At 41.0% G+C, this 13,267-nt stretch overlaps 1 protein-coding gene across 1 annotated transcript in view; it reads left to right on the top strand.

The window, feature by feature from the left end:
- Positions 1-13,261, top strand: part of USP26 (ubiquitin specific peptidase 26) — a 38,303-nt gene extending 25,042 nt beyond the window's left edge. Inside the window, exon 3 of the mRNA XM_070464686.1 lies at positions 9,717-13,261. Within this exon, the coding sequence (XP_070320787.1) occupies positions 9,965-12,607 (2,643 nt within the window). The 5' untranslated portion in view covers positions 9,717-9,964 and the 3' untranslated portion in view covers positions 12,608-13,261. The remainder of the gene's footprint in view (positions 1-9,716) is intronic.
- Positions 13,262-13,267: the final 6 nt, after the last annotated feature.

Here is a 13,267-nt window from a genome sequence, read left to right as displayed (position 1 = left end):
AGCATCAGTCCTTCCAATGAATATTTAGGACTGATTTCCTTTAGGATTGGAGAAGGAAATGGCAACCTGCTCCAGTACTCTTGCCTGGAAAATCCCATGGACAGAGGAGCCTGGTAGGCTGCAGTCCATGGGGTCGCAAAGAGTCGGACATGACTGAGCGACTTCACTTCACTCACTTCCTTTAGGATTGACTGGTTTAATCTCCTTGTAGTCCAAGGGACTCTCAGGTTTTCTCCAACACCACAGTTCAAAGGCATCAGTTCTTTGGCGCTCAGCTTTCTTTATGGAAAAAAGAAAGCTTTCTTTATATTAAAAATAATAATAAGGTTTCACTTATCCAAAAGACGTAAATGGAAATCCTTACTGTGTCTTGGAAAAATGACACACAGGTAATAATCCATGGAGAATCTGACTTGGGTAAAGATTGATGCTTGACTCTGATTGGGTAAAGATCATGATAAAATAGTTTAGAATGGTGGGCATGGCACAACAGGGATTTGGAGGCAAGAGGTTCAAAAAGTCGTGGGATATAAACTGTTAGTTGAGGCTTTGTTTTGAAGAGTTGCTGGAATGAACTGAAAAGCTGTTCACAGCTTGTAACTTTCTGGGCCAAGTCATTTTGGGTAGGAAGGTCATATTGATGAAAATAGTGGAATAGAAGACTCATGCGGATATAGACAGGAAGCTATAAAGGGTATATGACTTTGGTTCTCAGCACTTATCTACTGGGGGAATACATGTGCCCTGCCTCCTATCAGGTGTTTATGTTTTTTAAAGTTAGCAGAGATAAGAAGCAAGAATTGAGGAAAGAGGCATAGCACTGAGTTGGGAGACTGGTGGACAGATTCATGAGAGAGGTAACATTTGAGCTATGTATGCCTTGATTGTTGGTTATAAGTTTAGAACATTTGAGTGCAACCTAGTGTTTCTACAGGCTAAAGGCTACTACTACTTTGGAGAAGGGAACGGCAACCCATTCCAGTATTCTTGCCTGGATAGAAGAGCCTAGCAGGCTACAGTCCATGGGGTCGCAGAGTCGGACATGATTGAGAGACTTGAAAGGGGCTTCCCTGATAGCTCAGTAAAGAATTATCCTGCAATGCAGGAGACCCTGGTTCAATTCCTAGGTCAGGAAGATCTGCTGGAGAAGGGATAGGCTACCCACTCCAGTATTGTTGGGCTTCCCTTGTGGCTCAGCTGGTAAAGAATCCGCCTGCAATACAGGAGATCTGGGTTCGATCCCTGGGTTGGGAAGATTCCCTGGAGAAGGGAAAGGTTACCCACTCCAGTATTCTGACCTGGAGAATTCCATGAACTGTATAGTCCGTGGGGTTGCAAAGAGTCAGAAGACTGGTGGACAAATTCATGAGAGAGGTAACATTTGAGCTATGTCTGCCTTGATCATTGGTTATGTTTAAAACATTTGAGTGGTAACCTAGTGTTTCATGCTAAAGGCTACTACTACTTGGTTAGTCATGTCTTCCTTTCTTCTTTAAGAGTTCATTCAGGGCTAGTAAAGTCATAGTCCTATGGGTAGAAAATGAAAGCAAGTTCAGCACCCACCTCCTTTTTAAATTGGAGTACAGTTGATTTATAATATGTTAGTTTCAGGTGTATAGCACACTGATTCAGTATTACATTTTGAAGGATTGTAGGCCCTCTGAGGCAAGGTGGTATGTTTTCTTGACTGTGCTTTTTTATAAATGAGCTCATCATTTGGAGCAGAGCTTCTTAACTCTGCCTTTTTCACTTGAGGAGTGCTGCCATTAGCACCACATAAACATCACTAAAATATCAGCAGAGAAAGAAGGAATGAGGTGCTTTGTTGGACTCTAGGGATGCTGTGCAAGGATGCAAGTCCAGAGCAGCTGCTCATTTTCTCATTTCAGCTTTGTGAGTTCCTTTTTGTTCCAAGATGAGTAAGCTGAGAGAGGAGGTCTGTGTTTTCAAACAATGAGTTGGAGTCACTGGAAGCAGGAGCACTTACTTTGATTTTTTGAAGTGTTCTCTCCCTCATACATACGCACATACAGGCATTTTTGTTAATGGCAGCAAAGAGGGAAAAAACTGGTATGCAGAATGAGGGACTGCTTTAAGTAGGGAGATGAATGAGAATCGCTGTCTTAGAAGGATTGGAGGTATGACTTAGGTTTTGGGAATCCATTCCTAAGACTATTTACAGACAAGTTAAAATAAAGCAATGAGCAAGTTAAGGCAACTTTGCATTTCTCCTGTTCAGGTAAACTAACTGATCTTTCAGATAAGACAGATGGGTGTTTTAAAGGTATGAGAAGAGATTTTAATTCCAGCACTTGTGGCATCTAATACATTTTTGAGTTTGTTTTCCCCAAGAGTGGCTTTGTAAAGTTCCCTCATAGCTCTTCCTAGGCCTGACAGTGTCACATTTATCCATAACCAAGCTGAAGATGTGTTGGAATTGCTGCCCTCCTTCTCCTTACTTTAGAAAAGGGTCTTCCCTAGTGACTCAGTCGGTAAAGAGTCTGCCTGCAATGTGGGAGACCCAGGTTCAATCCCTGGGTCAGGAAGATCCCCTGGAGAAGGAAATGGCAACCCACTCCAGTATTCTTGCCTGGAGAATTCCATGGACAGAGGAGCCTGGAGGGCTACAGTCCATGGGGTCACAGAGTCAGACATGACTGAGTGACTAACACTTGGACTTTCTTACCTTGGGAAAGGAAAATGCTGTAGCTCCCCCTTGTGTTGTGTGAGACCAAAAACATCCTGCTTGATCCACATCAGCAGAATCCACTCCACTAATTATCCTAAAAGTATCTCCTCAAAGCTTTTTGGGGATGGGACTTTGCTATTTGTTGTACACAGGAAAGAACCAGGGTACCCAGCTAATCTGTGGTTTCTCTCCTCACTCCCTACTTTCTGCAGTGTTCCCAAGGGCCCCTTACCTGGAGGGTCACCTTTTTTCTGGCAAACAGTTTGGGATGATTTTCCTCATGAGGTTGTAGTCCACTTATCTGCACTTAGTCCATCAAATCGTATACAGTTTCATGTCCAAATAGAGCAAGTGGAACTTGCTTTCACTGTGGCCTCCTCTTGCCCTGTGATTGGGGTCACTTCATTCTGTATCCTGACTTTTCAGCTTGATCAGGCACTGGTTTCTTTGCCCTCCCACCTCCAGAGGAAACATATCAAGTATTCCCAAGTCTCTCACATTCTAGCACTTGACTTTGGAATTAAACATTTTAGCTGCTCAATAAGTGTGCAAGCAGTGTGAGATGCAGCCACACATCTCTTTGGGAAGTGATTCCCCAATCTTAGTTCCTATGCCACACTTGACTTCCATGTGGGAGTAGGGGAAATGCTACAGTGCTCCTTATTAATGACTTCCCTTACTTCAAATTATATTTGATAACTAATTGATATTCTACATAGGTATAGCAATTCTTATATAATGTGTTTTTTTTTAATTTACTGATTCTGCATCTTTGGCAATATTGCAAGAAAAGAGGGAAACTCTCATTTTATTAGGTTATTTAAAAGTTATTTAAGTTAAATATACTGATTGTTTCAAATATTAACAGTTTTGCAATTATATCTTGAGGACAAAACCATAATAGAATTGCTTCATTTAAGAGTGTGTGCCTTTGAAATTCTATAGATGGTAGTTTTCACCTGTTCAGTCTCCCATCTCATTTAACCTGGTCTCTTCATGTGATAGCTTGATGTTCCAGGAGCAGTTCCAGCCCATTTAATTTTACCCCTTTCCTGTCCTGCCGGCCCTCATCTTAAAACTTTGGGCACTGTTTTCTTAAGGAAAGTTCTTTGATCCCAACCCTTGAAGGACTCCTACTTGTCCAGCTTTATGATTTCCCTTGGGAAAGACAGTTTCACGCCACACTGACTGGAAAGAAATTGGAGTACAGTTGATGAGTACAGAATGATGAGTATGCCCACTCGTCATTCTCTGGCACCTGTTAACTTTGTGGTCAGTTCATGTGAAGCAGCCATGCAAGGTAGCATAGGCTAAGTGACAGTCTTAAAAAAGTGAATGCTCTGAGTTTCTGAGGCATGAAAACTCAGCCCTAGCACTCATTCTGAATGAACTGAGACTTGGACTCGATCTTAAAAGGAAGAGTAGAACTAAGACAAAAATAGGGAGATTACGTGTGAACTTCAGGCAGAGAAGAAATGCCATAAGAAGCTGAGATGGCAGAAAACCCATGAACTCTTATATAACAATAACTGAAAGTGTGTGTGTGTTAGTCACTTCAGTCATGTCCGACTCTTTGGTGACCCCGTGGACTATAGCCCACCAGGCTTCTCTGTCCATGAGGATTCTCCAGGCAAGAATACTGGAGTAGGGTGCCATGCCCTCCTCCAGGGGATCTTTCTGACCCAGGAATCGAACCTGTCTCCCACGTTCCAGGCAGATTCTTTACCGTGTGAGCCACCAAGGAAGCCCAACACTAACTGAGTTTTACTTAATACGTTTTCCTTGAACTACCATTTTTCAGTATATTTGTCTTACAACCTGTCTGAGGTCAGGAGTGCCTTATTGCTTCATCTTCACGTTTTGTCCATAGTTGATGTCCATATTCGACTAGGTACCAACAAGTATTCTGGTTTCAATGTAACAAGTGCACTTTGTCATGAAAGAGCACTTTCTTAATGAAATCATATTTAATTTCTGGAAAAGAATCTGCATTCTGTTTTCCTAATCAACTATGTCTTATTAATAGCACTAGCATAATCATTTTAAAAGAATGAAAAACAACAACAAAAAGCTCTGCTAAACCTGTCTCTGAGAAAAGGTTCAAAGCTTGAGTAGTTGATGGGAACAATTTGCTAGTGGAGATTTCTTCCCATTTTGGTCCCGGCCTCCTATGGAGAGATTTATGTGCAGTGTATGTCAAGAGGCAAAATAATGGCATTTCTTTGCTGTACAATGACTCGGACATTTGCTGAGTGCAGAAATGCATCTTTAAACCAGAGAAAGAAGCAGTCTGCCCTGATCCAATCATTTTGAAAAGCCATGTGCACTGAAGCTGGGGCCAAACATAATGACAGGATTTAATTGCTAATGCCCTAGAGGCCGTGCGCCTCTTGATGTGTTGACCTTTAACCCAGACTTGGGAAGTTGAAAAAAGAGAGGGGCTGGTTTTCCCTTCCCCCTCCCCCATCTGATCCTGCCTGCCTCTAACCCTGTCCACACACTCCTAACTTTCATCTCTCCACCCCCATTCCCATTCGTTACTTCCAGCTTTGGGGCCAAGGGAGAAAGAATGGAAGAACCGAAAGGAAGAAGGCAGTAGAATTTGAGAAGGAAATCTACAGGCAGTTGACAGCTGCTCAGAAGCCCGGGGCAGAAGTACAGCTACAGAAGTGGGGGCTGAACTGGTCCCCTGATGCTTCCACCCCACCCCCAGCCCCACACCCACTATCTCCTGAGATTTAGGCTATGTCTCCATGTTTCTGTTCTCCACTCCCATTTCACCCTTTCTAGTCCATATTTATAATCATTCCTTTCTGACACCTGACTTTTCCTTCTTCAGTTCAGTTCAGTTCAGTCGCTCAGTTGTGTCTGACTCTTTGCGACCCCATGGACTGCAGCACGCCAGGCCTCCCTGTCCATCACCAACTCCTGGAGTTTACTCAAACTCATGTCCATTGAGTTGGTGATGCCATCCAACCATCTCATCCTCTGTCGTCCCCTTCTCCTCCCGCCTTCAATCTTTCCCAGCATCAGGGTCTTTTCAAATGAGTCAGTTCTTCGCATCAGGTGGCCAAAGTTATTGGAGTTTCAGCTTCAACATCAGTCCTTCCAATGAATATTCAGGACTGATCTCCTTTAGGATGGACTGGTTGGATCTCCTTGCAGTCCAAGGGACTCTCAAGAGTCTTCTCCAACACCACAGTTCAAAAGCATCAATTCTTCAGCGCTCAGCTTTCTTTATGGTTCAACTCTCATATCCATACATGACTACTGGAAAAATCATAGCTTTGACTAGACAGACCTTTGTTGGCAAAGTAATGTCTCTGCTTTTTAATATGCTGTCTAGGTTAGTTATTTCCTTCTTACTTGGTTATTAATAGCAAAATCTTGAGCAAAGTTAAATTCATAACTCTGTCTATTACACATCTGCATCGTGGCAGCCGGACAGCTAGGTATAGCTGCAGAAAAACTCAAACACACCCATTGGTTTTGCTGTAAATTCACAACTACTAGCCTGAAGGTGGACCCTTTGTGCTGCTCAGCAAGTTTACCAGTCCACTCACTCTTTTGGTTTGCTTGTTTACAAAACGTTTGCACCTTCTTTCTCTTCTATCTTGAAGTTTCTTTACTGATCTCCAGCCATGCTGATCTGCTTTCTGTTTATAGTGTGTTAAGCACACCTGAGGGCCTGGAGCACCCTGCATCTAAGTGTTTGCTTCCTCACTTCCTGCAAGGCCTTGCTATGTGATGTCACGCTTATCAGTCCGGCCTTCTCGGGCCACTCTAGGGAAGGCAGCAAGTACATCCCCATCAAGCCTGGGGCACACCCTGTCCTCTTAACTTTATGTTTTCTTCGACAGTTACCACCATCTGGTATTCTGTGTATTTTATGTTTGTATATTATTATCCCTCTGCTAGAATGAAAGTTTTATAAAATCTTGGGGTTTTTTTTTTCCCATTCTTCTATAGCTAGTGCTTAATCCAATGCTTGCTAATGTGCCATACAAGTTTGTTTCAGGAATGAATGAATAATGAATGTCTGTTGGGTTTTGAAAATCCCCTCTTCCCATTTGCCAAAACCAACATATTCATAACCATGTTTTTTTGTATGGTGACCATGGTTGCTAAGCCCAGATTAAAACATGTCATCTCATTAGTGGGGGAAATACCGTTTATTTTGCACTGTCCTGGGAAATTCAATGTGCTTATTAAGTATATTCTACCTAGAATCATAGTCTTATAGCATAGAGTCCTCAAAGGAAAAAGATGATCATTTTTCAGTTATCTTACTGGCCCTGATAGTGTGTTTGGCTTATCCTAGGACACTAAGCTATGTTTAGTTTAAAGTAAGTGTGAGTTGAAATTGTTGGGTGTTTTAAGCCCCTGGTCGGGCTTTGTGGAGATACCTAGGAGTCACTGGAAACCTCTGGTGATACCCGGCCCCATCTTCCCTGCTTAGTGCATTCAGTGCCTAGCGTACCACCTCATGGGTCCTGCGTCATTTCTATCCATTAAGGCTTGCTTGAGTAACTGGGCAGGATTTCTCCCCACATGCCAGGTTTGGCTTTGTTCTCTCACTTCGAATTCTTGAAATAATGACAGCATGAATGGTGGGAACAAGGGATACAGAGGGTAAATACTCTAAAAGCCTCACAAGTCCTCATTATGTTATCTTACTGTAGAATGAGTAACCTGAGTTTCCAGGTTCTCAAGTTTGCAGGCATTCTCCCCAAGGACCAGTTTCTTATTTGCTCTGCAAAACAGTAGGTTGAGCCTCATCATTTTGCAGAGTTGTGGGTAGGGCTTGAGAAATCTCAGTCCAGGTGATCTCTTTTACAAAATACAGCTCCCACCTGTGGTATGTGTTAAGCTCAAGAAAATGGCAGTGAAAGGATATTTCCCCAGATTCTCCCACTGGAAGCAAGGCCCCTTTAACTGTGATGTTTACGCAGTGATGTTTGGAGTCTAAGATGTTTAGTGACAGTGAGTGTTCGCATCATTTTGTCCCTGAGAACACTGACCCAGTACTTGGCATGAAGCAGACACTCAGGAGCTCATAATCAGCATAAGACAGGTGCTTAGCAAATACTCAGTGACCAAGAAGATCAATGTAAAGTGAATTAGTAGAGTGACAACAAAGCAGACATTTCTACCTGGAGTATTTCTACCTTTGGATCAAGTTCTTGACACTGTAGGCCATGTCTCCAAATATGATAGGAGTAGTGCAACTTTATGAGTTTCTGGCTATACTTTGAGATCAGCTGCTAGCCCAGTGTGTTGCACTAGTAGATTAATCAAACTTAGAGTACTGAGTTTGTGGACCAAAATGAGAGAAAAGCACCTTGACTTTAGTAACTTTTAAATGTAGTTGTCATCCATATGTTTTGAATTTGATGAGGGGCTGGCAAAGGAGGAAGAGTATCATACTGCTGAAGTTTACTTTAGGCTGTATAGAATAGTCACAAAGTTCTCTCCAGATGAGTTTTAAAGAATTGATACATTTTAGTTTAAAATCTTCCCCCAAACCTACCAATCAGAAACCCTAAAAGCCTTTGAGTAATGAGGCAGAATCGAGAAAGGAGATTTAAGCTAAAGATGTGCTAGGAAGTGAGCAGCGACCATTAAACTGTATCAGCAACACAGTCCTTAATCTTCATTTCCAGTGCTCGGTGGACTCAAAGAAGTCTCCTTTATTTGGGAATGAAATGGAAGCAAGTTGGACTGGGAAGAAGTATGACAAGTAGAGCCATTGTTTTGGAAACACATCTCTACACTGTGTTTCTGAAAGCAAAGAGTGGAAATGCCATGAGAGTCTAGATTATCTTGGCTATCATGTGAAAGAATGAATAACCATTTTTGATAAATACAGATCAACTGGGATCACAGCATTTTGAAATGCAAACTAGAAGTGGTTCTGGGGTTGTAGTTTCTCTCAAGTGGTTGAAATAGGAGCAATTAAGACTTTTTGTGGAGAGGAATAGTTTAAACTCTTACTTAGCACCAATAGTAGGACAGTGAACTATAAATAATCCAAGCGCTTGAATTTGCAGTTGTGCTTCAGAGTTTTTATGGCCCCATTTCCACCATGATAAACATAATCATTCTCACTTGGATTCATATGCACTTTTGTATATGGATGAGTGCAATCCCTACTTTAGTAAACGTAGGTTGATAGATAAAATACTTGATAAAACAAAAACCTCATTAATGTATGCTTCACCAATTTTGAGTTTTTGATAATTTGGATAGGAATCAAGCAGAAGGTTCGTTTAGTATTATTCATAAAGATAGGGTTTGTTGAGCAAGTTAATAACATAGACAAGATTCAGGAATAATATTTAACTATGTAGGGAGAAAACATAATTTCCAATCAATTCTTGGACATATGCTTTCTGATAAAAAACATTTGTAGTGCTAAGTGCTGAGCTACTCATTAATTCAGATTGGTTCACTACAGAGTTATTCAGAAATTTAAATTTTTGAGTGAATAAGTACATCTAATCCTTCCCGGCTGGTTTTGAGTACAGGGAGCTAGCTAAAGTTATGTGGACCCTGTGGCCAGAGCTGGAGTTAGTCAATTCTTTGACACCTGCTGTAAGCAGTGGTAGTTAGGCCCCCACCCTACATGGGGTAGAATGTATGGACTTACTCTGGTGCTACATGTGAGAAAGGAACATAACAGGATTTGGAAGGAAGTAGATTCAACTGTCCATCTGTTATTGGGTTGAGGGCTGCGCAGGGCCTCTCACTTTCTTATTCACTTATTGTGGTTGGCCTGTGGGGTCATTCTGTTACAGGGGGATTAGCATATCATATACATACACTTGAGACACTGTTCATTATGCCTTTCAGCTATGTACTGAAAGTCTTCCAAGTGTTTAATGATTTCAGTTGAAGTGTGGAAATTAATCAGGATAGAATCTAGTATTGCAGTGGAAAAGAGATTTACTGTGAGAGTAAGGTTTGAATTCTATCCAAGCATTTCTCTGATAACTCAAATAATTTTTCTTGATTTATTTTTCCATAGAGGCCTTGCTTTGGGAATCAAGACTCTGCCCTCATGCAACCGTGGATAGCTCTTGAAGCATACTGGTCTTATCACTAGAGAGCTGGATTATCCAGAGCCCGAAGAGACTCTAGGTTAAACACTTGAAACAGGATCAGAACTAAAGAACTATTTCTTTGGTGTTGTCTCCAGAGGCGAACTTGCCAACATATTGGAACTTTAAGATTGTCAATAATTCAAGATAGGTGTATTTTATTTGTAGAAAAATCATGGTTCCTGTGGTAGCACATGGTTTTGTCCAAATATGGACCAGGAAGAAGGGGATGTGTAAGCCAAAGGAAGCAATTGTAAAAGTAGTGGGAAAGAAGAAAACTAGATTGGTGGTCTGTTTCGTTAATGGAAAAAGCACAACTTTTGAACTAAATAATAATATTAAAAGCGTGATCATGAAATCCTGTGGAGAAAAAGTGAATCACATGTATTTAACTTTCCAAGATAATAGCTTCTTGTTTATACAAAGAACATCCTCTACAGATATCAAAAATTTGAAGGCATTCCTGGATAGAGTCCATCAAGATGATCTTCCACCACCCATAAGACCTGATGTGGATAGCAGTGCCTTTGCCAGCACAACAGTACAGAAGACAGTTGATGAACCTTCATCTCAAAAAGTGGGTAAGAAGTCAGGTAGTCGGTCTTTTAAGAAAGAAAAAAAGCGTTCACGTTCATCTGCATCAGAATCACCAACATCTATCTATGAACAGTTATTAGAAGATGGATATGGGAAGAGAATGAAGAAGCCCTCATTGGATTCCCAAAAGGAGAGTAGCTCTGTGAGAACGAGGAGATCCAAGACACACCCATTAAGATATGTAAGCCACAGTGAGAAGAAGGAACTGAAGTTAAAAGGGTTAAAACAGAATAAATTAGATTTAGAATTTTTATATAAGAACAGTCCTCACCTACATGGCACTAATCTTTTCCCAAAACTATCTGAGAATATATATTTCACATTTCTGTCACAAGCAAAGCATGATAAGAATGACCCATTTTGTGACAGACTCAAACTGACTCTTGACTACTACCCAGAGAAACTATGGCAAGGCCTCCCCAATTTGGGAAATACCTGTTACATGAATGCAGTTATACAGTCTTTATTTTTGATTCCATCATTTGCTGATGATTTACTCAGTCGGAGTTTCCCATGGTGTAAAATTCCCCCTGATGCACTTAGCATGTACTTGGCACAGCTGTTTGTCTTGAAAGATATTTATAACGTAAATATCAAAAAGAAGTTACTTGAAAATATGAAAAATACCATTTCAGCAGTTGCAGAGATATTCTCTGGCAACAAGCAGAATGATGCCCATGAGTTTTTAGGTCATTATTTAAATAAGATGAAAGAAAACATGCAAAAATTAAGCACAATTGGAAAGACTGAAGTTAAATCTGAGGAAGAAAATTTACCTCAACCATCTTTGGTTGGCAGTGCAGCCAAGGAAGCGCTCTTTTGTCCTGTCAGCACTAATTTCGAGTTTGAGTTGCTGTGCTCCATTACTTGTAAAGCCTGTGGGCATGTTGTTCCTAAGACAGAACTGAGTAATCACCTCTCCATCAGTCTTCCCCAAGAACAGCAAGGACTTCCCTTTTCTATTCAGTCTAGTTTTGATCTTTTCTTTGGAACAGAAAATCTTGAGTATACATGTGAACAGTGTAAACACAGGACATCTTCTAAAATGTATAAATTCAGTAGGCTACCTAGGGTCCTTATTGTTCATCTGAAGCGCTATAACTTTCTTGAGTTTCGGTCCTTCAAGAAGGCTTACCATGAAGTCATTATTTCCAAAAATTTAAAGATATCTTCCCTTTGCAATGAAGATACCAGACCACCATTTCCTTTAAACAAGAAAACACATCTTACGAATCTCAAAGTTTTAAAAATCTTTCGAAACATAAATTCTACAGCTATCAGTAAGTTGAGACCTTCAGCAAAGATGGCCTTGGAATTCATGAATTCTTTGCCTTCACACATTGTACCAGACGAAGAGTCCGAACCACAAAAAGATGATGATCCTCATGAAGGTTCAAGAGAAGAAGAGAAACAAAAAGACCACGGAAAATACTCTGTACTAAAGATACTAGATTCCGCATGGGCAGACTCAGAAGATGCAATAATCGTTGCAAGAGAGCTGTTAGCAATGGCCTTAACGATGAATATGGAAGATGGCTCATTTTCTCTGAGAGATATAACCATCAGCAACCCAGATATATGTCAGAAAGTGCCTGAAAATCCAAAACTAGAGGACGAGAGAATCAATATCTTTGCAGATTTTCAGGCTGTGGCTAAGACCACCGAAGATAACGATGAAAAAGCCAAAATTTCAGAAGAATTTTCCCTAGTGGCTGAACAGACCCCACATGAAGAAAGGATGAAAATCTATGAACAAGCCCTTTGGCTGGCACTGCTTCAAAGCTTTCCAAAGCCAAAGATTCGAAAGCAAAAGTGCACAGAGAAACTCAGACCAAAGGAATCAGGCATCCAGGGAACCAAGATGAATTCCCCAGGTGCATCGGGTCTCAAAAAAAGGTCTGGAAAAAAGGGCTATTTAGGTAGAGAAAAGACAGAAACTGCATCCAAGAAACCAAAAGGAGAAGCTGAGATGGAAGATCCTCAGGCCTACCGGCTCATTGGTGTTCTCAGCCATCTTGGGAAGAGCGTAGATTCAGGCCACTATATCTGCGATGCCTTCGACTTTGTGAGGCAGGAGTGGTTCACTTTCAATGATTTGAAGGTGTCAAATATCGAAGAAGCCACAATGCAAAACGCTAGACTTTCCTCTGGGTATGTTTTCTTTTACATGCATAATGAGATCTTTGAAGAGCTGTTGGAAAGGGAGAGCTCCCCACCTTAAAGCACAGAGGCAGGGGAGACCTCTCAAGAGTAGGAAGAAAAACAGACTTAAATTGCACAAATCTGCTTGACTGCCTCTCTGGCTATCACTTTCTCTATGGAAGGAAAACTTTCAACTCTAGCCAAGCACAAAGGAGCAACTAGCATCCAGGACCAAAGTTCAAGCAGAAACACTTACTTGAAAATAAATCTTTGTTCTAACCCTGATAGAGATACCTTAGCCTACAGTTCTGCCTGAAAAATATTCATCTCCCCTACCAGACTAGAACTGTGCTTTCCATATTCTACTAATGCAGTGAATTTTGAGTGTGGTCCTCACACCAGTACTATAAGGAACATGGAAGGACTTGTGAGAAATGCGGTTTCTTGATTCCACCATGGACCCACTAATTCCAAAACTGAGGAGAGAGGTGGCAGTTTGATGGCGAGCTTCCAGAAAGTTGGAGAATCACGTCCATAGTGTGTAGAGTATCTTGGTGTATTTTCCTGTTGTATATTTGAATTGTTTATATTTTGTAAAGGAGTTTGATCACATTTTTTCTTACATTCATTCATACCTTTCCGTTGTAAGTGTATTAATATTAACATCAAAAGACACAAAATTACTCTTCTGCTGATCAGATTCAGCAGTTTGATGGGAAAAAGCAGTTTCTGAAGTTCT

Source organism: Odocoileus virginianus, unplaced genomic scaffold (genome assembly GCF_023699985.2).
Source record: "Odocoileus virginianus isolate 20LAN1187 ecotype Illinois unplaced genomic scaffold, Ovbor_1.2 Unplaced_Contig_58, whole genome shotgun sequence".
Taxonomy (NCBI): domain Eukaryota; kingdom Metazoa; phylum Chordata; class Mammalia; order Artiodactyla; family Cervidae; genus Odocoileus; species Odocoileus virginianus.
The sequence above is the reverse complement of the archived record's forward strand: the minus strand, read 5'-3'. Positions and strand labels throughout refer to the sequence as shown.